The sequence below is a fragment of the Paroedura picta genome, chromosome 1 (genome assembly GCF_049243985.1).
Source record: "Paroedura picta isolate Pp20150507F chromosome 1, Ppicta_v3.0, whole genome shotgun sequence".
NCBI lineage: Eukaryota > Metazoa > Chordata > Lepidosauria > Squamata > Gekkonidae > Paroedura > Paroedura picta.
In genome coordinates, this window is record NC_135369.1 from 157,834,703 (window position 1) to 157,860,022 (window position 25,320).

Here is a 25,320-nt window from a genome sequence, read left to right on the forward strand (position 1 = left end):
TGGATGGCTTTTTCAGTAGAGGGCGGACTACCACTTTCTTCAGCACCTCTGGTAACTCCCCCATGGATAGAGAAAGGTCTATGATCTCTCCCAGAGGGCTCCAATCCGCTGGTCACCCGTTTTGAACAACCATGACAGACAGGGATCCAAGGGGCAAGTGGTCGGCCTCACTGACCCTAGCAACTTGTCCACTTCAGTTATTGAGAGCCACCTGAAGCCATATCCTCCCACGATGGCCAACAGGCCTCTAGTTCCCTCTCTGTATTAAAGGTGGCAGGAATATCCCGGAGGAATGACAAGATGCTGTCCACGAAATACCTTGCTAATGCCTCTCAGCCAAGTGCCAATTGACTACTATTTTGGCGCCCCTCCTCAAAGGTGGTCAAGGATCAAACTACCCTAAACAATTGGGCTGGACAAGAGGTCGCAGATGCAATAGAGGCAGCATAGAATTTATATTTAGCTGCCCTAACCACCATTTCATGCACCCTCATAAGCGAGCGATAAGATGTTCTTGCTACTTCGTTGCGAGACTACCTCCATACTCATTCTAGCTTTTTCACTTCCCTCTTCCTCTCCCTGAGCTCCCTAGTATATCAGGGAGCTGGTTTGAGGTGAGGGCGGAGAGGGTGCCTGGGAGTGATCTCGTTGATAGCAGTGATCAAGTGGGACTGCTAATTCTCCACTAATGCCAGAAACAAGTCACCGGCAGGCATGGGGTCACACAAAGCATTCAGGTATCCAAATAGATCCATAAGTCTTCATGGTGGGCTAAAATACTCCTGCTGCCCACAAAAGGAGGGGGTGGTATCCAGAGCTCTTCCTACAGTGTCTTGGATCTAGCAGTAATTTTCACTCACAGAAGGAATCTCACAGTCTCTCCCTTCCTTCTGCAGGACAAAATGTCTCCTGAAATGCTACTCCTGGGGACAGATGACCCCTAGCCACTGAACCAGGGGGTGAGATGGGGACTGAAATGTGCAGTGGGAGGATTAACTGACAAAAATCATTATCCAGTTTCGTATTTAGTTATCCATTGGATCCAAGCTCATGTACAGTTTAGGAGCAGAATTTTAGAATTGAAGGAAGACAACCTTCAATTAACTAATAACAAGAGTCATTGGAAAAATGAGCATGCCCTTAATTCATGAGACAACACTAGCCAATTACTCTGTGTGCCACTTAAACTTTGATAATATAAAGGATACTGTTCTTGTTTTAATTTTTATGCTCTGCTTTTTTTTTTTACTTCTACTTTCTGCTTTACAAGGAACCATCAATTTTAAATGCTGGAAACCTCTGGCTGAAATTTTAGATCAGATGGGTAGATAATTCACAGTCTATTAATAAATGATGTCATTTGAGAGTTTTCCCCCCTTCTCTCTAATGAAATTTCTTATAATAATTTCTATAACGGTTCATTGATTAATATTTATTAGGGTTTCATATAAAATTTAGTTCTCATAATAACTGTATATTAACAGTGTTTTAACAATTAGGAAACAACAGAAAGTAGTAATTCTTAATTTAGTAACATTGACTAAATATGTGCATATTTTTGTTACAGTATTCAGATATGATAAAAATTGTTAAAAATTAATTGCTGAAAAGTTATATTCAGAAATATCCTAGAGTCATGTTGATTTCTTGATTTAGTGTCCAGGAATATTGTAGACATAGCAAATTCAATAACCTCCTGGTAGAGGCAGAAGAGCTGTTGGAGAAATTTGATATCTCTACCTAGAAAGTTATTTTGACAGTGAAAGTTCTTAAAAGAACAACAAAACTTCTCTTATTTCTACTATTTAAATGTATTTTATTTTTTATTTTTTAATAATGATATATGAAAGAATGGTACTTTCCCCAGACAGATAGCACTACACAGCAAGTGAGAGGGGAGGAGAGGCATATGATGAAGATTCTCATATATATGTTGAAAGTATCCTGCTCTCTTTCAGCTAGGCCACAAGTATCACCATGACATGTATGGACATCTTTTATGTAGTATGTAAAAAAGTCAATTTTCTCACTAAGGGAGTGCTTGGGGTGCTTGTCTCATTCATGCAAAGATGGCATCTAGAGTGCTGCACTCAAATTGCTAGGTCATCATACTTGGAGGCCTGGAAAACCTCCTGTGTTTCCATTCTTTCGCAAGTCTTGTGAATCAAATGCAGCAAATTCTGGACTGTCTTTGGGAAAAGGATGGTACCTATAGTCATGTGCTGCTCAACAGTTAGAGAATTCCCTGATGTATTTGAATGAAGTCGTTCTAAGGCTACTGGAATACCCACCACTCTGTGGCCATTAGCAGAATTGATGGGTGCATTATTTGATGGTTCCAGTTATCATTAATGTAATTCAAGTACCTGAACAAGGAATCTATACTGATGCCTTCTTAATTTACCCCTTTTCAATGTCTTGGCAGCACCGTCTATGGTGACTTTCTGTGTCATTTACACTGGCTGTGCTTAACTTCTCATGCTTAGTGATGATGATCTAATTAGAAGAAAAACAGTCTCCCTTGTACTAGATTTGCCAAGTGAATGCCCGGCCCATGGCTGTACTCATCAACAGCAGGCACCTGTGATCAAATTTAAAATGCAAAAATCAAGAAGCTCCCCTTGTACATAATACAATGAAACATCAATGCTCACTTGTATACTCTGTTTGGGGGAAAGAGATATTGAATTCTGAGTCATCAGTTTTGTCCTTCTGGTGCTTGATGAATTAGGAACACTGGGTCTTAACATGCCTCTGAGAACATGTTTATACGGCTCTTGTAAGGGCATCAAATGTGTCTTTTCAGCCCATGCAACATGCACAGCTATGCTGTCACCTGCTGATTCCCCCAAACTGTCACTGCAATCAATGTAGGCTGAATGGTCTATATAGCTGCCTCCCAGGTTCATTATGGAAGTATCACACAAAACACAAGAGATACCTTATTTGCTAATTACACTTCTTAGGCCCAAATCAAAAATGGTGCTGGATTTTTATTTTCTTTAAATAATAGGCGTGCAGAACACTCCAATGTGGAATAGGACCTCAACGTGAACCAAGGACAGAGGGAAAGCTTTCACCCCATGCTGTATTCCCAACCCACAATGGGCTTGTCGGGGTACTACTGACCTACTAAAGAAACATACAGGCACTTATATTTACACCAATGAGGCAAATTGCACTAGCAGGCCATTTCAGGCCTGGAATTGAGCCTCTCATTTGGGTTGCCATTTTGGGAAATACCTGGATACTTTGGGGGTGGAGCTGGGAGAGGATAGGATTTGGGGCACGGAGGAACCTCAGTAGAGTATAATGCTATGGAGTCCACACTCACAAGCAGCCATTTTCTCCATGGGAACTGATCTCTTTCATCTGAAGATGAACTATAATTCCAGGGGATTCCCGAAGTCCCACCCGGGGGCTGGCAGCACTACCTCCGATGTACCTCTCATGTATCTGCTAGTTATACGAGGAAAAAATTACTAATCCCATTCATGGTAACCTCACCATCACATTTGGTTTGGACCTTAGGCTTATAATGAACATTGCAGTGGGAATGTGGGAAGGTATATATCCATATCCGGACTGTGCTTTATCTGCCAGCTAGTCAGTTCTGCTCTGCCTGAGTTCATACTAAATTGATGGTTTTGGAAGGTCATATATGAATAATGTGTCTACTCGGATAATATTGGCCTTTACATCCTTCTCTAAAATTCTCAGCTGTTAAACAACCATTTGAAACATCAACAAACAATGTAGCCCTGAAATTATGCACTGTTCAAAAAAGGGTAGTGCGGCAGGAAGAATGTGTGTGGGAGAGGGAGACAGAAAGAGAGCAAAAAGGTGTTGGCAAAAGTAAAACTGCTAAAGATGGGGTGCCATTCAGATAAGAAATATTTGGGCAGATCTGCCTCCTTCCCCATGGATCAGACCTTATTCAGGCTTTTATGTTCTTGCCCTACATGCCAAGTGGCTGATTGTACTACACAAACCCAGGGACACAGTATTCTCTGTAATCTGACAGCTAAGAGCTATTTTTTTTAAAATTAAGGAGGAACAACAGCATAATTAAAGAAAAAACTAAATGATAGATAAGTGGAAATCTAGAGTTAAAGTAATCTCATCTAATGGACTTCTGTGGCTACAAAGAACCTGAGTGCTTTGCTCTGCGGTAGGCAAGTAGACTGGGAGATTGTTTTTCTCCCTTAAGTAAGTACTCCATAAGGATGGAGGAAAATTTTACACAGAATTGCTCTTAATTACACCGTCTGAGGAATCAAATCCAGAGTTACACAGATTTTAAAATACTGTAAGAAATCTTACCATAGTCTCACTGGACAACGTAGCTGACCATTCATTCAGAATGCCAGCAGTATAAAAGAATCAGAGTTGTTCTCAGGCAAAGCAATCAAGTGCTGCAGGATGAAGACTTAAGGGAGAAGGATCTACCTTCTTCAGGAAAGGGCCTACCACCTCTTTCCCTGCTCACAGAAATCTATACTTTCTAGTTTGTGATTATGTGATGTGATGATTCAGCACATAAAAATGTGTATCAAAGCTGATGAAGAAGACTTGATTTCCAAAAATGAGGAGACTGAGCATAATTAGATGATCAGTGTCATGTTATTGATCACATCAGTCCACGGAGCTCAATTAGCAGCAATCTGGGCAGTCAAAATAAGTCAATTGTCAACTGTGTCCCAGCAGGTGCTTGAGCTCTATGCTTCACTGGCCCATTTTAAGACTACTTGGTTTCACTTCTTGAATTATCTGTACACCGCCCGTGGCGCCGCGGGCACCACGGACTAAATAAAAGAGTAAGGCGTTCTGGGGCGGGATGTGTCCGGGATGAGGAAGGGTCCAGATTGGACCCTTCCTCATGACAGACAATTGGAGGGACCAATCGGCAGGCGCAAAGCGCCTGCCGATTGGTCCCTCTGATTCCCAGTCCCAGCAACTGTGAGCTGCGCGCAGCACGGCTCGCAGTTGCTCCCAGCCTGATGCGGTGAGAGGCGCAAAGCGCCTCTCACCGCGTCAGGCCGCCACCCGAAGGAACCCCCGGCAGTCACGCGGAGAGCGGCTGCCGGGGGCTCCCTGCCCGGCGGCCTGATGCGGCGAGAGGCGCGAAGCTCCTCTTGCCGCATCAGGTCGCGACCTCTGACAGCCGCCGCAAGCCTCGACGAAGACACCGCCAGCAAAAAAACATGGCTTCTGGCCAGAAGACACCACCAAGGAGCCGCCCGCCGTCGCTACAGCCCTCTCACAGGTAAGCCACCTTTCCCCACCCTACCCTCGCCAGTCCCTCGCTCTGCCCCCGCCTGCTAGCGTCCATTGCATTTGGTATACAATGGCTTTTTTACTAGTAGCCTGTTTCCCTGGATCTTTCTGTTTACTAACCTCTTTTACTTTTTCCCTTGTCCAATTTGAACGGGATCAAATCACAAAATTCCAGATCCTTTCTGAATCCAGAGTGACTCTCCTTTTCTGTTCCCCAGATGCTAAGTAATTGTTCCCAAGGACTGATTATGCACAGCAGCAGCAGTGCCGGGCTGCTGCCAGGTCCTTGCAGCTGGTTGGCATGCCCCACCACTTCCTGAGTAAGCATGGGGGATGGAATCCCCTAGCGCATGTGGACTGCCCTGATGTAGCATGCATGCACAATGCCGGAGCTGGCAGCGGGAGTGGTAGGGAGAGTGGGGGGGGGCATGAGGGCCTCAGCGGCTCCATCATCCAGCTCGGCGGCTCCACAAAGTTGACCAGGGGCTTTGGTGTTCCTTCAGGGACATCGTAGGTCGGGGGAGGAACTGGGCCCAAAGATCCGACTCTTCAGTCCAGCAGGGACAAGGATGGTGACCGCAGCATCATAAGGTATACGGAAGTATCCGCATTCACTTACCATGAGCTATCTGGGGCATTGATTCGTGCCAGGGCTGGGAGGCGGCCGGGATGGTGGCAAATGTCATTCACAATTGGGGATTAGCCCTGCTGCCTTGCCACTGCCAGTGCAGGTTTTCCGCCCTGCACATAATCAGTCAAGAAGCTGCCTAGCCTTTTGATGAAAGGTTTTGGCCTTCCTTTGGGCCTTGCTATGCTAGGGTTGCCAACTGTGCATTGAGAAATCCCTGGAGATTTAAGGGCAGTACCTGTGAAAGGGAAAATCTGGGGACGATTTTAATTAGAATCTATGGTATACCCTGACATTTTCTCAAAGGGAACTGATCTCTGCTGTTTGGATTTCAGTTGTAATTCCATGAAATATCCAGCCACCACTAGTTATTGTAGATTTTGGGGGTTTGGCTTTAAGTTAACCTCTCAGTCTACCATTTTAAGTTTTAAGCCCATGTCAATTATTGTTTTTTTCCTTTAATTTTTTTAAAGAACAATGTTCCACCTGCATACAAATAACAAATAAGTAATCCATTCAAGATTGTAAAATTTACAAAAAAAAAAGATTAAAAAGCATATTTAACAATCTTGACTTTAATTAGATACATTACAGTGATCAAAATTAACACTTTCTCCATTCTTAATGTAGTAGGTCCCCAGATATTCCCAAATCTCTGTACATTTTTGTTCTCCCAGTACATTTTAGCTCTGATACAATCCCATTACATATGACAAAAATCTGCCTTTTCTTCTCTGTAAAACCAACTTTTACTATTCTCTGCTTCCAGTTCAAATATTTTTTTTATTTTATAAGGAGTTAGATGCCACAGATGTATCATCTTAAGCAAGTTTTCTCTAAATGATAAACACTGAAAAATGTAAACCTTGCGTGAAAATAAAATACCATTTTTGGTCAACAACATATCACCAGTTTTCTTGTTCTATTTAATCTGGTAAGTATTAATTTTTTGTTTGTAGAATTATAGGGTAGGTTTTACAAATGAAATAGGGAAGGTTTCAAATTCTTTTTCTTAATGATAGCTGCTTTTTATTAGCAAATTATATAACTTTTAATCTGTAGGAATTTTGAAGGTGTAATTAATTGACTTCTTTCTCTTTATTCTGTATATATAGTTAATTGACTTCTTTCTATCCAACCTTTATAGTTCTTTTGGATTGAATATAATCCAAGATTGATTACCTGTATTCTCCGCAGTCATTTCAGTTATTATAGATGGCAATAAAGATTTTCCTGAGAATAATTTGTTTTTAACATGATTCCATACTTGTAAAATGTTATTTATGACTGAATTATCTTTACTATAAGTTTTCTCCTGTATTTTCTTATCGCTCCGTAACAATTTTTTTTAAAAATTAAAACACACAAAATCTTGTTCTAGTGTAAATAACCCAGGTTCTGCTATAGGGTTAAGCCATACATGTATCCATTCTTACTTTGGTACTTGATAATATACCTGAAAATCTGGATAATTTATACCTGCCTTTTTTTTTAGTTTCACATAGCTTTTCTAGTATTTTTTAAAATATTGCCAACCAAATTTAGTATAGATCTGTTGCCAATCCTCAATTATCTTCACTGGTATTCTAAATAAGAAATTCAACAAGTAAATTTTTCATTTTAATTGAATTTATGCATCCTTAAAAGGATAATTTTGATTCTTGCCATTTCTGTATATAATTTCTGGTTTCCCTAGATCACAATTTAAGATTCTGGTAAGGACATTTACAAAACCAAATATCTAAGTATTTAATCTGCTCAACCGTCTTCATTTCTTAAAAATCTATAATATATTATTTATTTTTCTATATTTAGCTTGTATCCTGATACTACACTAAATTCTATAATTTCGTATACTAAAGCCTTGCCTGTATTCTATAACTCTGTTAAAAAAGTACATAATCCTTATATAAATTCAATTTATACTGTTTATTTTACTTTGATTTTATTGTTGTGTGACACCTTATTGTAATATATCCAATGGTTCTAAAACCATGGCAAAAAGTAGAGCTGATAGGGGGCATCCTTGACTAACTGCTCTGAGATGGATAGGAGTGAGGATATTTCACTGATTATTTTGATCTTAGCTTGACAACTTTTATATAACACTAGTAGATAAGCAAGCTTTAAAAACAGGTGAAGGGGCCCTGGTGCCCCCGCTCAGCTATCCTGACATCCAGGAAGCTGAGGGTGTGTGTGTGTGTGCAGATCACAGCCAACCGATCTCCCTTTCCCTTCCCTGGAGGCCAGGAGGGTGGCGAGAATGGTGGAGCCAGGGGGAGGGAGAATCTGGCTGTGCCCCCTACCCCCTGGACGTGGAGAGGCCAGTCAGAATGACAGGTACCTCAGGCAGAGACAGGCAGTGCTCCCTGCCATATACAGAGGCAGGGATACCAGCCAGAATGATGTGCGTACGGAGTGGAGGTTGGCAGTGCTTCCTGACCAACATGGAGGTGGGGAAGAGCCTCTGATTGTCCCTCAGCATGTAGAGGTCCCTCTCTGTTAAGGCCAATCAGAGGCCTCTCAGTGCTTCCTGGTGGTGTGCCAGCTCCTCTGAGTAGCCTTGAGGGGGAGGGACCTCCCTTGAGGGCCAATCAGATGGTCTGCATATTGTCATATGTACCCATCACATTTTATTATAGATGATGATGATAATATCTATCCCTGATTGAAATTTATCTCCAGATCCCAAAGTTGTGATGGTTTCTTTCAAATATCTCTGTTACACATTTTTGAAAGTATTTTCTGCATCTAGGAATGAGAAGGCCAACGTTATTGTTTTTTAATTGTATCTATTAAATTGGACATTTTTCTTATATTAGCAGTTAATTGCCTCTGTGGAATGAAACCATTCTGGTCTAGGGAGTTATATTTCCCAATAACTGGCCTCAGTTTATTAGCAAGGATTCTTGTATTTTATAATCAACATTTAGCAAACTTATTGGTCTGTATGACCTTATTAATAATGGATCTTTTGAAGGTTTTAACAGTACAATGATGTTGCTTTCAGGCCATGTATTAGAAAATGATTTATCTTAAAAAATATAATTCATTGCTTTCAACAATGTATATTTTATTAAACAGATAAACTTTTATAAAACTCAGCAGTAAAACCATCTGGCCTGGGGTCTTGTTTGGTTATAATTTATTTATTGCTTCAACTAACTCTTCTAAACAGATCTCTGTCCATTATTTCTCTATCAGATAGCTTGGGGATTTTTAACTTATCTAAGAATGTTCTGATCAACTACTGATGTTTGCTCAGATTTATACAAGTTTTGGTAATAATTATAAAAGGAATGAACTATTTTTAACTTTTCATACATAATCTCATCCCTGTGTGATTTAATTTTTGTTATTATTTGTTTGACGTTCTCTTATTTTACTCTATTTGCTATTTGCCAGCTTTATTTCCAGTCTAAAACAAATTTTGTTTCGTAAATGACATTGTTTATGATTCTTATTAATATTTATTTGTTCCAGATTTCCTTTCTCTTGTTTGATTTCTATACGTAATTTCTTATTATGAGTTTCCTTGTGTGATTTTCTAATTTTCCTATATTAATGCAAGCTGATCTTTCTTTTTCTTTATCCTTACATAAGCTTGTGTACATTGCATTCTCCTAAAATATGCTTTGGCTGACTCCCAAGTCTTGGAGATTAAATAATGATCTATTAATAAACTGTAAAGTTAAAATCAAATTAGAAGAAGATTATTTAAAGTATATTTTGAAATAAATAATAGTTATTAATGTTCAGTGGTAAATATTTGTGATGTAGTTATTGTTTCTTTCCATCCTTCACACCCATCAAATTCTATCCATCTTGTATGATTTCATGGCTGGTTTGATTATGCTGCAGAAGGGGCATTTTTTGTGCGACAGTACAATAGAATGTGCCCTCACCAAACCAGAGGTATGCTAATTCCTGCAAATTGAGAGTGCATAACAGAACTCTTTGTGATGTCATAAGGAAATGGAGGGTACTGTCTATTTGCCTGACATTATGCTACACTAGAGAAAAAACATGTGGCATCCAGGAATATAGGTGCTAGCATCTGCACTGTGGCCTTCCTGGATGTTAATCTTCCTCACCTCGCTCAGTCTTGAGGTGTAGTGATTAAAGAGTGGCAAGCTCTAATCTCAAGAGCTGGGTTTCAGCCCCCACTCCTCCTCCATGTATAGCCATCTGGCTTGCCAACCTCCAGGTGGAGGTCTCGAGTTCTTTAGGAATTACAACAGATATTCAGGTATCAGTTTTCCTGGAGAAAATGGCTGCTTCGGAGGGCAGCTGGCCTTTCTCACCCACTCCACTCCCCATCGGTAGGGAGGCTTCAGACTGCAGCAGCCTAGCACTGCATCTGCAGCACCATGGAGCAAAGCCAGCCAGCCTCCCCCATTCCGTGAAGCCTTGGAACATGGTGGCCTCGCTGGCAAGCCAGGCAACCTCTCCTTCCCAGCTTACCTTCTGCCATCTCTTCCTCCTCCCAAGTGCCTGGAAGTGGCACAGAGAAGTAGGACGGGGTGTAGAAGTCCCACTATTGGCCCTCAGTGGGGAAGTGCCTGTTCCCTATAAGGTCCCCTACTAAAGGGCCATTGGGTGGATTTTACCTGGTGCGTCATCCTCACGTACACCAGGTATTATCATGGCTAAAGATAAAGCACGTTACTTAAAACAGTGGAGAACTTGATGCAAACCTCCACTATGAGACTTGTAAGTCTCCTTGTTCTGTTCCATTACTCTTTGTCTTTTCTATTTCTTTCTCCCTTTCAGATATTTTAGATTTTGAACTTCACATTCAAACCACTATATTCCTTTTCTTGATTTTTTTCTTCTTTTCTTTAGAGTTTGGCCTGGAGCTGTTAGGTACTATATGTTAGAAGTCTGCAATTGAGAAATATACGATAGCTTCTCAAGAATGCATGTACAAACATGACAATCACATTCTTTCTTTAAAAGATAAAAAATAACATTTGCAAAATTCTCACTGAGGTTAATATTTGTTTTCCTCCAGCAAATATATTCAGAATCACCCCATGTGAATATAACCCAACTGAAAATCTATTACACACATAAGCAAAAATCGTCTAGTGTATCCACGGCCAATAATTGTTCACTGCAACCTCCCAACGTATTCATTCTACAGTCCAACCAATGTTCTCTGAAAGTCCATGATGTGGTCAGTTACAATATGGTCTAATTTAGCAAAAGTTGTTTAAAATTGCAGTTCTAATATCTCTTCGGCCCCAGTATTGTACTATGCGGCCCTTTATAATATCAGAGTACATAGCTTAACTGCAGGCAGAAGGGATATGAGAATTCTTTCCCACTCAGCCCTGTTGGGCCATCTCAACAATCAGCTGCTTGTACCAGGATGACGCTCCTGGCCTAGGTGTTCAAAAACCACATTCTGAACTAGTATTCTATACCAAACTTTCAGGACCAGCTTTGTAGATTATCAAATGACAAGTTGCCAAATTGTATCTCTCACTACAGACAATCTGTTTGTAACTGCTAAGCAAACAGACATTTTTTTAAAAAAAAATTGGTATTATATCTTACTTGAGTTCCTGTGAGCTTGTGGCCAGCATACTTCGAATACTTTTGTCAGCCAAGGGGCAGCCAGATAGACTGTAAAACAGGGCAGGGTAGCTAAGTAAGTCAACCTTCTTAAAAACTAAGGCCTTTCAAACAAACACAACGTTTAAAAAAACAACTAAAAATTGTAATGCAGAAAAGCGATGGGGCGGGCAAGTGCTGCAATACTGAATTTTGTAATACAAGTTAACCCTCTGAATATATTTAGATTCAAATTATAATTCTGAATTCATAGATGTTTTACCCCTGAAAGGCTTGTGTAACAAAATGGTATTAGGATTTGCGGTGATTTGTGGGTTAACTATTTAGGAAGTTTAGGAATTCTTTTTAAAATTTAGTTGTTTGAAAAGAAAAAGACGTTTATACAACAACACAAATTACATGCTCTTAAGGTCAACATTTATTACTCAAAGGGTTAACACAATAGTTCAACATTTTTACTTTGAGAGCATTGTTGAGGTAAGCTGAAAACAATAAATTGAAAAGACAGAATCCACCATGAAAAAAATGAAGTCACACCTTCTATGTGAGGCGTAATTACCAGTCACATGACCACTCCCATCACACCCTGGTGTTGGACATCTGCCACCAAACAAAAACAAAAAACAGCCAAAATAGTAAGTATGTTTTAAAAAAAAACTTTTAAAAGTTTCATTGTTTCCAGTTTAGCTGCAATGTCTGCAAGGGGAATTTAAGCATCCTATCGAAAAAAGCTGCAAAAATGAACAGAATTCAATGAAAATGTACGATATAGCATCTTTAAGGACAAGCAGATACCATGTTAGCTTAATCACTTAAACTTAACTGACAGTCTGAAACATTTATATGCTGCAAATGCTGCATGCTCAAACTGCAAGGCATATATGCACTTGATTGTTCAGATAAGACAAGGAAAGAGAGAAAGGGTTAAAAAAGAGTAAAAAAAAATAATTTCACCTCACATTATGCTTACGTTATTAAATCCTTTTTGTTCTCTTTGCATTGAGGATATTTGGGCTTAGGACTTGGGATGGTGACTTCCCCAGGATACCTTCGTTCTTCTAGTGCTTCTTGGAAAGGATCTAAATCTTCTGGCTGCAGGCAGAGAGAAGACATCAGACAAACCCAGAGAGAAGGCAACATTTAAAGAAAAATAACACTGTCTTGCTATTCACTGTGATCTGAACACAGAACATTTCAAGGGCACTCCTCCTTGCTTTAGTGGAGGATGTGGGTCCATTTGGACTCTCTATACCTCCTGCAAACTAGTACTGTGGAACAGATGCATTATGGAGAATTGCCCCTTATGGACCATTTATGCACTGGAGATTTCATTCCAGGCTGGAGGCTGGAGTTTTAGACGTGGCAGGTTGCCGCACCTCTTCCTGCACCCACACGGGGGAGCATTTGGCCTGGTGCACCTCATCTGCCCTCTATTTGTGTTTGTGCACAGGAGCTGGGGCAGCAAAGTTCCCAGTGCATAAATGATCATGCTGAAGCTATAGGAGAAGTCTACAGTAAGGCCCATTATGCACGGCCACCAAAACGGCGATTTCGGGTCACATGGGAAACACGGAGGGGGAAGAAGCTAAGCAAACCGCTTATGCACGGGACAGGACACAATGGCGGCAAATCCCAGAGTAACCGATTATGCACACGGTGACACCGGTGCCGCTACTGGTTGTGCCCCGGTCACCCGGAAGCTGCGCTTTCTTCCGCGTTTCGCTAACGCGGCTTTTTCGGCGGCATGCACCGAATCTGGTTGCAGCCGGCTCCATGCGTTATCGGTGATTTTAGTCACCGCCATTCCACCCCGAATGTGCGCTATCCCCCCCGTGCATAATGGGCCTAAGTGTAAGCACACATCATAGCTTCTTTATGTATGATCACAGCACCACAGTTATTGATGCAAATGGCTTCCGTATACTGAGAATGATGTCGCTGTTATAATGTATGTGATCTGTTTAGCATGAGGCCCCTTTCAGAAAGATTTGCCCTGGCATGCATCATCTCAAGAATTAATTGTAAGTCTATTAGCCAAACTATGTACAGGCATTTTAGGAAGTTTGTGGACTATGTGCCACATAGAAGACATTTTCAATGGTAATAAAGTCCTGTTTTACCTTCACATTTAATCATGCAATTTTGAATACATGAAAAATATTTTTTTGTTAAATCAGAATTCTCCTTCATTTATCAAAATGACTGGCTGGATATCTAAAATGCTGGAGACATCAAAATCTCAGATAAAAGTGTGAGTTTGAGGGTGTTGTTTATATATATATTTACTAATGTATACTAGATCAGTAGGGAAAAAAAGGATTTGAATAGTAAGACAGTCTACGATACTGCAGAAGAACTTACGGTTCCTTTCTTTTTGGAACCAAGTTGTTCTTATACATTAGTAGTAACTTGCGTATAGAAAAAAAAACAATATTCATTTGTGAAATAACCTTCTATTCCCACACCTAAAATTATCAGCAACAAATAGCAACAAAAACCCTCCACCATAACTTTCATAATTAAATGGTCAGCCAAAGTATAAAATGGGAGAAATTACAATATTTTGGTCATAAATCATATAATAGCCCTACCAAGTACAATGTGTAGTTTGTAATTCACAAATCTGATGCATTCCTGTTGGAAACTTTCAAGCTTTATCTATTAATGTGCAGTGACTCAAAAATTCCTGTAGATGGTGGTCTACGCAAAAGATTTAAACTGCTGCAACTACTTTATATACACTCTATCTTCCCTATATTTTTTTGTTTCAGTAATAACATACACAAAGCATGCCCATCATTTACCTATTTAAGATTAAAAAAAAATCTGTGCCATCATTTATGCACTCAAAAATAAAATGAGATTTATTCAGCCAGTGAGAAAGAGTGCACCTAAGTCCAGACAGTCAAAACATACTGCAACTACAGTGTCAGACACTAAAGCCTAAGCCTGTAAAATCATGCCTGTATTACAGAAGCTGGACTATAAATTGTGACTAGGAAGACTTGAAACCTGACAAATATATACAGCAGCATCATAAATAAATCTGTACTGACGACAATCAAAAGCATCCTTCTCAAGTCGTTCAAAAGCATCTCACAATAGGTGTTTTTGATATTTAAAACTGCAGACACAAAATATAGTCACTAATGATGCACTTCGTTTTCTGCCTTTACTGCCCCTTTCCAGGTTTACTGAGTTATTAAAGCAACAAGAACAAAGAAAGAAAGCGGGGGGGGGGGGAGTACTATGTTGTTAAATTAAAATTCAACGAAAATAAACAGAATAGTCATGAGCATAATTTATAATGGATCATTTTTCAGATGTCATATTACAAAAAATTAAATAGTCATCCTTGGTTGCAAGGTATTATTGTTAAATATTTTTATTCCTTCTATTTTTAGAAATCACATGGATCAAGACAATGGCAGCTGAAACGAGAAGCTTAAGGACAAAAGTGACATACATTAATTTCTTTCGAATCATCTTCGTCTATCCTACTAGGCTTCATTTTTGTGTAGTCCACCGGCAAGTCCCAGCAGTCACCCTCATTCAGCTGGTAACACCTGTTATTCATCACAGCCTGTTGTTGTGGTGACATGGGTTCCAGTGGTGTCAAAATGGTGCAACAACCATCCCGCTGCCTCTGCTTGTTCAAGCTAAGATCTAACGTTCCATTTTCATCCACTTCCATATCAGGATTCTGTTGTGTATATTTTTTTTGAGGGAGAGGGAAAGAGAGAGAGAGGGAGTTTAGTTCTTCTTGCTACCGACAAGCCACGTTGCTTTGGTTTACAAACTGACAGTTTGAACTGACTAATGATAATAACCCAACCTCACTCTCTCCTGAGAATTTCCCATTAAATGGAATTCCTTATTAACAGTTCCATACTCTGGGATCTCCCCAGTTTAAATAATACATATATACATTCAAATCCATTAAAAAAATCATTGCCTCCCCCCCCTCCCCTTTCTCTTGATTTATTCTTCCTTGACAGATACGGCTCTGATTGCCAGGTATGAAATACAGTAATAATAGAAAAAGTCATTCCTTCACATGCTAGCATCTACAGAATCATAAACAAGAAAAAAGTTTTAGATACTAAACACAAAACATACCATTCTCAATCAGTAACACCAGTGGGCAGTTTCAGCAGATTGGCCCCCATGAGCCTCTTTCTTTGCAATGTACTCGCCACCCTCATATAAAGTGGACATACATTCAAATCACACAGACACCCCATCATAGGCATTCAGTTCTAACATGCCTTTGCTCTCTACGAAGTCTTCCTTTATAATCATCTCAGCTTGGGAAAAAGAAACTGGTAGTGACATTCCCTGAAGCAAATGAGGAAGTGTCGAGTAAGACATGCAAGGAAAGTGAGGCATTTTCTTGCTGCCCTGTTTCCCCAGCACCTTTGTAGTAAGCTGAGCAAAAGAAAGAAAAAAAACACCCACCATTTTCCCCCTTTTCAAACTCTAGTTTCCCAAAAGCAGGTGTTGAGAACATACCAAGATGATGAGAAATAAGGACAAAACCCAAAATTCACACTGCAATTTGTATTTTCAAGCAAGAAATTATTCTTCTGGGGGAAAAGGCAAGCGTTGTGCAAAAGCTACTGTTTCTGCTTCCCACGTGGGCTAATAAAAGCCTTCAGAAGATAGTCCAAGAGAAATCTTCCTCTCGTGCTTATACTACCTAAATAAATCAGAACATCACGTTTCTACTTGGATATCTTCTCTAATAGATTAAACTTTCATGATGGTGATTTTACGTGGCATTTACCATCCTAGAAGTACTCTTGCAACATTAAGGGGAAAGCACTTGGGAAGGAAGACTCCAGTTGCATCAACTTTCCTTTCACTTAAAAACCAAGTTATACGGTTTGTATGCATGCCAGAATACACAGACATAGGGAGTTGCCTTATTATGCTGATTAAGACCCATGGGTCTATCAAGGTCAATATTGTTTACTCTGATTGGCAGTGAGTCTCCAGAGTCTCCAGTAAAGGTCTTTCATATCCCTGGCTATTGGATCTTTTGACCAGAGATGCTGAAGATTAAACATGGGATCCACATGCCACTCCCATGCCTAAAATTTCTGGGTTTTTCCCTCTGTAAGATATTAAATGACTGGGAGGGCGTTATTTGTGTGTGTGAAAACAAAGCTTTCCCCATTTGTCTGGAATGACATTCATTGTTCTAATAACTGTTGCTAAAGCTATGCTACTTCTTTTTCTTTATTATTAAAGAATATGAATCATTAAACTTTTGGGGTTTAGGTCCAAACTTCCTGCATATGCACAAAAAAACTGGTCTGCAGAGCCATCTAGTGGCCTCAGATGGATTTTTTTTTTTATCCTTCAATCTACTTCTAGTAGAAATCTAGGCTAATGCCAAAACGGGGTGGTTTAATGCTGTGTGTAAGCACTGTTTATGATTCAGTGTTTTCCTAAGGTTCCCACGGTCAGCTCAAGATCTGGAGCCAGTGTCCAGCCTAGACCTCCACAAGCCACATTAGGGCAGTCCCAGGCACTGCAGGACAGGGCTCAAAGATCAGACTGCAGGCACTCACCTGAGGCTGGGAGGAAGTGCCAAAGATTCAGCTATTGCAGGGAGAGCCAAGCTGGGAGGGGTAAGAGGCTGCTGAGGCTGGGAGTTAGCCTTGGTTCATCCCAACAAGGCCAATGCCATTGGCCAGTTAAAGTCTGGTGACACCCACACCAGTCAGAAGCCAAACCTGGCAGCCCCCTAGACTGCTAGGGGAAGTGGACTAGGGTTGCCGACTCTGGATTGGGAAATACCTGGAGATCTGGGTGGTGCCTGGGAAGGCTGGGGATGGCATATAATATTACAGCAGCATATAATATTACAGAGTCCACCCTCCTAAGCAGCCATTTTATTGGCTAAACAGCTGAAATGGCCAAGGCAAGGTCAGGGCTGTTTAAAGTATACAGGCCTCCCTCCTTCACCTGAGCTCCCGCCTTTGCTTCTGACCATCTTGTCTACATCATCTCCAGCCTCAGTGATCAGCAGTGGGTTTTTAAGAGGGTAGGGGGTATTTAAGAAGATGCGGGGGACTGGTTTTTAAATGGTTTTAACTATGTTTTTTATTGCAAACTGCCTCAAGCATGCTTGCAGGATGGGGTAGTGTAGAAATGGAATTAAATAAATAAATCAGAAATAAGAGGTGAGGAATAGGGTGAGGACAGAATGAGCCATGGGCTGGAGTAGAGACAATTCTCAGTGACGGAAGGAATAAACATAGGATTGGGGAGAAGGATTAAGAAACAGGCAGCAGCAAGGAAAGGTTGGGCAGATGCTTCACCTGTAGCTCTGGACTGGCCAGAACAGGAACCGCAGCCTGATGAGCAGGACTGGGATTGGACTCTGAGAAAAGAGGGGTGGAGTGGACATCTTTCAAAAGCTCTAGGGACAGGCAGAAGAGGAAAGGTCATCCTGCTGGAAGGGAGGTAAATGTCCAAGGAACATAAGAGGGTGAGCATGCTGCTTATAAAGGAAGTCCAATAAAAGTTCCCCCACAAGACCTTCAGATCTCCTACTTATATCTATATACTACTCACGGTATGTTATTCTAATTGTTGATGTACAGAACAAAGGCCTTATTATCAACAAATAACATATTCCCTGAAATTCTTATATTATCACGTAACTTCTTTCTTAAATATAACTAAATACATTAGACATAGTTCAGTTCACTCAAACAACATTTCTATTTTCAATTGCTTCCCCCAGTTATAATACAGTAGCTTTCATTTTAATTATTACCTACTTTTAACTCTGTATTTTGGACTAGGGTTAGATGTTTGCGAGATTTTCATTTTTAAATTGACTTGAAGAACAACAAGAAGTGTTATTATGAATTTACCATAGACCCATATGCTAGCACAGTAGAGAGCGATGCTTCTTCCGTTTGTATACAAATAAAATACATCTAGATATGTGCATATTGTGCATATTTTACCCGGGAACAGAGATCCTGAGGTTTTGTGGAGAGGTTCTGAGGCATCTCCCTGCAGCGCGTGGAAAGATTCAGAATAGCAGTTGCAGCCATGTGTGCTGCCTCCATATCATGGGTATAGTCAAAGCTGCTCTTGCTGCAGGTACTGCTGGCGCTGCTGCCTCCCCCACAACTCATGTTGCTGCTGCTGCTAGGGGCATAACTGCTGGTTGTGCTGCTGGTTGGGCTTGAATTCTTACAGTAACGTTTAGCTGTGGGAAGGAAATAGGACAAGGATAACTTTAACGAAAAGCCGACATCTATGCACATACAAGGAAAGCAATGCAATTTGTAGAGGTATTTCATATGGAGCTGCAAAGTCTACTAAGGGATGGGGGGGGGGAATCCCTGATGATTTTATATTTCAGTGTCGCATCTCTGCACAAGAAACCTTGGATGCAATATCACAGGAAGGCAAGTAATACCCTACAGAGTGTTCTGCTGTGACGCATCGATCAGATTGATAGCAACCAAAGCTGTGCAGTGTGCATGGACCAACAATGAGGGCTTTTAAAAGGCACACACACTCACGACGTCTATTCTATGATACCAACCAATTGTAAGTTCTTTTAATAAGCTCAAACTCCTGCTTGGTGGCTGCACCCATATAAATGCTTTTCTCTGCTCTGGCAGCCAAGCTGAAGGACTATTTTTGCTGTGATCTTTCGAGGGGAAAATGCAGTCCACGCATGTGTCAAAGGTCCAGCCCACATCAGTACCACTTCCTGCAGTCGGCCCCACACAGCCATTTCCTTCACCATGCCGCTTGATGGCTTGAAGGCATTAAAACAAACAAAACCCAGTAACTCTTATAATGGTATAGCAATTGTCTTTTTTCTTTTTTTAATAAGACTCCAGGGGGAAAAGAGAGGAAACAGTACAGGGTAAAATGGCTGCTGATGGGGGAAGTGAGCAGAAAACTTCCATGTGGGTGCTCCACTTCCAATTGTTCATGCTTCTGCACTTGCAGCAGCAATGAATGCACAATGGGGAATCCGTGCTGCGTGGATGCCGCAGCCCGTGACAGACTTTCTTTACTCTGCTGCCTAGGAGACATGTAAGTAACATGGTGGCAAGAAGATAATGTGCTTGATCCCCTCAGTAGAATGTTTAAAAGTTTTGGAAGCCTAAACGAAAAGATCAAATGACATCCCCGCATGATAAACCCTCCAACTGCTGAGCCTGGCTGCCTTCCGTTTGGTGTCTGACTATGCTCCTGAGACCCTGTGCCCATCAATCAACTATATCCTCCTGCCATGACACTCTGCACTGCCTCCTCCACTCCTGCCAAGTCCTGCCTAGAAAGCATCCGGGTGGGATGGAAAGACCAGCGGGAAGAGGAAGGAAAATATGCATGAGGAAAAAGACAAAAGTCACAGTAGATCAAAGCAGTACTTCCAAAAAGGTCAATCTGATCCTTCAGCTCTTTTTTTAGGACAAACTTGGATGCATATAAAATTTATTTCCAAATATTAAATCCATATGAATATAATAATAAAACATTATGTCTTGCCTCTGCCAATGAGGCAGAAAGCAATATGTAACATTCAAGCTGTTGCCTCATTTATACTAATACTCTTATTTACACTAATATTCATAAAGCCATAGAATGGCCACCTGTACAACATACTTTAAATTTTCTTTTGCATAATTTTGGTAACAATCAGCCTAATTCCTTAAATGAACTATCTATTCTGTATGAACATTTGATCCAACAGCTAATCATTTAATTCCCAATACTTTTTTGTTTTCCCAATATGGAATTTATTGCAGGGACCTGCAATCAGACAGACTACTAAACAGTATCACAAATTATACATTCTAAACATGGCAAGTCTTCCCCTTTGGGGGATTCATCTAATCTTTGATGACCCTATATTTCTGAAGCATTTACAGTTCGATGTTGAATGTGTATTTTATAAGGAGTGTCTCCTTGGATTGTGCTTGTCCTTACAATCAATCTAGAAATGACTGTATTGCTTATTTGGATTTTTTTTAAAAAGTGAAGAGTAGGCGTACTACTTCAAATCAGACTGGGGCATGGCAATCAGGGCAGAGGAAAATACTTCCTCCCCTCTATCACTGTCCTAGTTTAAAATGGTCAAAGTTACTATTTGCTTCACGGTATTTGGTGCTGTTGTTAGTTGCATGTCCAACCCATCGTGAACCCCTGGACAATGATCCTCCAGGCCTTCCTGTCCTCTACCATTACCCGGAGTCCATTTAAGTTTGCACCGACTGCTTCAGTGACTCCATCCAGCCACCTAATTCTCTGCCGTCCCCTTCTTCTTTTGCCCTCAATCACTCCCTGCATCAGGCTCTTCTCCAGGGAGTCCTTCTTTCTCATGAGGTGGCCAAAGTATTTGATAGGGGACAATAAAAAACTCTGGGCACACGACTACCAAGTGGGAAGGGGGGGGGGTGTCACAAGGAGACAAAGTTCTAGGGGTCCAGGCCTAGGGAGACTTTGAACAAGGTAGGACATGTTATTTGCTTTTTTGTTTAGGTACAAATATTGATTGGACCACAGCTAACCATAGTCTTCGTATATTTCAAAAATAATTAAACATTTATCATAGAGATCTGGAATTTATTGAAGGATGTATTGAAAAGGGCACTTTTCAAACAAATATGATTTCAGACAAGGATTCAGACAACTGTGTCCTAGATTCTTCTCATTAGTAAATTATCTACTTGCAAGCTTCTATAAAGATACAATCTACATTTTGCAATGTGAGTGTACCTCTTTCCCTTGCTCTTGTTTATTTATTTATTATTTATACATTTGTCACCAACCCTATTTCCTGAGATTCAGGGTGGTTTACATCACAATATAATTAATTACACCTAAGATAAAATACAGATAAAATATGGAATTAATTAACTAAACACAGTTAAAGTTTAAATATAAAATACAGGATTTGGCATGAAGTTCAGAGGCCAAAAACAGGCACATCCACTTCTTAACAACTGGAACTGTAAAACATTTCTTCTGATAGCCTTTTCTGTCCTGGCTCCCACCTGGTGGAATGAGGTCCCTAAAGAGATGAGGGCTCTGCCTGAACTCCCACAATTTCACAGGGCCTGCAAAAGGGAGCTCCTCCACCAGGCATTTGCTTGAGGCTGACTGACCCAACAACATCCGCTGGTCCCCCCGACACCCCCCCTTACATGACTAAATATGACCTACCTAAGGGTTCTGTTAGTTGCTATCTTTGCTGAACAATGTTCTGTTGAAATATCCTAGTTGATATGTTATATATTATGATTGTTATATTTGTTGTGATGTTCCATGTAATTACCTCATGATGTTTTATGTAAACTGTCCAGAGCCGTATAGAAGGGCTGTATAAAAATCTAAATAAATAAATTGCTTGTGGAATTCTAAATATAAGAGCAATAACAATTTCTTGTTTGTTGTCTATAAGGTCTGTAATTGTACACTTATTAAATTCTACTAGAAATATGGAAGAATTCCAAGAGAGCACAGACAGACAACAATTTTGGGTCTTAATCACCCTAGGTGCTCTTGGTATTTGTTGTTGTTGTTTAGATTGTGTCTGGAGTGTATCTGGTGTGGGGAGACAAAGGAGACAAATCGGGGGGGGGGGGCATTGAGGCTTCTGGCAGCCCTGTCTGGGTGCAACCTGCAAGATGAAGGACAGGAGAAACAATTAGGGACTGAGTTGTTTAAATGTGTATATGGATAAGACCCTATAAGGAAAAGTAAAACCCTGTTCATCAACACATTTAACTAAGGCCCTTGTTCTAGAGTTGCTGGGTCCCCCCCCCCCGGACCCTGGTAGGGATGGGGGGATAAGGTTGCCAGATCCATGTTGGGAAACCCCTGGAGATTTGAAGATGGAGCCAGGGGATTACAGGGACCTCAGCAAAGTACAATGCCATACAGTCCACCTTCCAAAGTATCCATTTAGTCTAAGGGAGTTTGTCTCTAGTCTGCACAGGAGCTGAAATTCTAAGAGATCCTCAGTTCCTGCTTTGTCTGGATTCCCTGCAAGCCTTATTCTTATAAATAACAAATACAATGATAACTCTGTTTTGGATTTGTATTTCTTTAGACAGAAGGTGGAGTCTTGTCTGACAACTTGCATGTTAGTTCTGATTGATGGAAATTGTGGGTTCAAGCATTTCTAAATGTAAAAGCAACACCTGATTTGAAAGTTCCAATGTGATTTCCCACAGTTCTTTTAAATATAAAGCCCTGAGAAAGACTTGCATTTTAAGAGAATGGTACACTGTAGAAATGTGCACAAATTATTGGGTTTGATAGTTCTTCTAAATGTTATTTATTATAAAATGTGGATCTTCTCTGGGAAGAGAAGTGCTTTGAGGTCAGAACTGTCTCATCTTTGGAATGCAGAGAAAATTTAGTCTTCATAGAGACACACCTTCGGTGAATTTCTTGCATCAGGTAAACTGCTGTGTTAACCCTTGTAAAAACATTTGACTTATTATTAGAACTAGCTTCAAAGCCCATTTCTAACAACGGGCCTTGAAAGGGCCCCCTTCCCTGGCCCCCGGCCAGGCAGCTTAAGGTGGCTTTGGGTGGCAGCTCGCAGTCAGATTAAGTGGGGCGGGTGGGGCCTGAGCAGCTCAGTAGCAGGGCCAGGACAGAGCTCCTTAGCAGGCAGTCAGCAGGCTGGGAGGCCTGCTGGGAGGTCAGCAGGCCCAGCCTAGCAGGCCAAGAGGCCCTCGTTAGCAAGCCCTCCACCATGACCCTTTGCCCAGGGCCCTCTCCCCTTACCTGCTGCTGGCTCCAGGCACTGAGGCATCTGAGAGCAAAGAGGCTAGAATCCAGGGCCAGAGGGCGGGAGCTGCAGGGGCAGGGCCAAGCTGGCTGCACCCTGATTAGCTCTATTCCAACTTGGACAGCCGGACACATCCCACCCCCTAGGCTGTTTCATAAATATATAGAGGAACAACAATGGATAAGGATGTTTGTGAGATGTTTCTCCCTACATAAGGAAACCTGGTCTGGGAACACTGCCCTCTAGAGGGTTGAGCGAATGGTTGCGTGAGCAGTTGCCTGGCAACATGACAGGAAAAGGGAAGTGTAAACTCTACAAAAGGGAAGAGAGAGAGCAAAGGTGTGTATTTTTTCCTAGGGAGGTGAGGACTTTTCTGTAGAGGAAGGAATTGCAGGGAAGAATGCCAGTGGAACAGAGAGCAGGCAGTTGGCAGAACGGTGGCCATCTTTTGGGCCTTTTGTTCCAGAGTATTTCATGCTGTTGTGAGGGAAAGTGGCTTCTTGGCCTGTAAAGAAAAGAGAGACTGACATGGTTATATATGTACCCCTTATCACTGAGTGCTGCTGTTGTACGTGTAAGTGTCTGGGTTGATTCTATAGTTTTAGTTAGGTGGAGCTTGGAGATCTCCCAAAATCATAGTTGATCTCCAGGCTCTAGAAATCTGTTCCTTTGGAGAGAATGGCTGCTTTGAAGGGTGGATTCTAGGGATGCCATCCTGCATGTGGGACCCCCAGACTACAGACATCAGCCCCCTGGAGAAAATGGATGCACCCCAGGGGTGGCCAAACTGTAGCTCTCCAGATGTCCATGGACTACAATTCCCATGAGCCCCTGCCAGCACGTACTGGCTGGGGCTCACGAATATTGTAGTCCATGGACATCTGGAGAGCCACAGTTTGGCCACCCCTGCTTACAGCATTGTACCCTAAAGTTTCTTCAGATTTGGAAACCCTACCTCCCATCCCCAGCAGATATCCTAGGGGGATCTGAACAATTGTGTTATAAAATCTCATCAGGTATTCCACATCAGTGCTAACTCTGACAGTGTTTTTTTTTCTGGCTACACTAAAATAGTTTTGGAACATTAAAAAGCTAGGCAATAAAAGGGAACTAATTATACTTCATTATAAGTGGAGTTGCAGAATGGACTATTCCACTAAAACAATCAAAACAATGCTACTTCATTAAGCTTTTTGAGTTTAGGAACCTCTCTACTTGTGCGTTTCTGTGTGCTAGAAAAAAAACACACCAAAAAACCATCACTCACTAGTTTGTATTTTTGCTAAATGTATCATCTATCTGTCATTTTCCTTGATGCACTTTGACACAAACCATGCCTCAATATTAAATGAGAGCTCAAACATCCAGCAGTTCATATGTCAAACACTTGACTCTATTTGTAATTCTGGTTTCACTTTAAATAATTTGACAGCATGTGTTCCTGTTTAATTTCCGAATCCCACACTGATCAGAGATGTTTAGCAATGTCAGAGAAAAACAGATTTATAGTGGAATGCTTTCTTCTCCAATGTACTTCAACTATAAAGATCCGAACAAAATACTGATTTTGTAATAACCAGAATATAAGCTTAAAGACAGGGTTGGGATTTAAAGAACCTACATATTTAGAGTTGGAAAATACTTGTTTCATTTTTAAAGAAGAAGAATTGGTTCTTATATGCCACTTTTCTCTACCCAAAAAAGTCTCAAAGCAGCTTATAATCGCCTTTCCTTTCCTCTCCCCACAACATACACCTTATTTATTTATTTATTTATTTATTTATTTATTTATTTATTTATTTATTTATTTATTTATTTATTTATTTATTTATTTATTTATTTATGGACTTGTATTCTGCCGCTCTCAAGAGACTTGCAGAGGTTCACAGTAAAACAGTAAAAACAATACAACCCCTAAAAATCCCCTTAACACATTAAAAAGGTGGCAGTACATTCGAGTTCAAATCCCCACCCCTTGTCCAGCTTTCAGTCAAGGAGCTCTTTAAAAAAAAAAAAAAGGAGTGAGGGTTCTGATCTCACGAAG

At 40.8% G+C, this 25,320-nt stretch overlaps 1 protein-coding gene across 22 annotated transcripts in view; it reads right to left on the reverse strand.

The window, feature by feature from the left end:
* The window catches only part of MYT1L (myelin transcription factor 1 like), a 453,342-nt gene that overhangs the window by 59,350 nt on the left and 368,672 nt on the right, over nt 1-25,320 (reverse strand). For 18 of the 22 annotated variants that reach the window (XM_077309909.1, XM_077309937.1, XM_077309927.1 and 15 more), the window contains 5 exons: nt 18,472-18,719; nt 14,952-15,188; nt 12,456-12,577; nt 12,023-12,085; nt 11,468-11,536 (listed from right to left, as the gene is read on the reverse strand). In XM_077309909.1, the coding sequence (XP_077166024.1) occupies nt 11,468-11,536; nt 12,023-12,085; nt 12,456-12,577; nt 14,952-15,188; nt 18,472-18,719 (739 nt within the window). The remainder of the gene's footprint in view (nt 1-11,467; nt 11,537-12,022; nt 12,086-12,455; nt 12,578-14,951; nt 15,189-18,471; nt 18,720-25,320) is intronic. The other 4 variants (XM_077310027.1, XM_077310018.1, XM_077309976.1 and 1 more) reach the window with 1 other exon arrangement.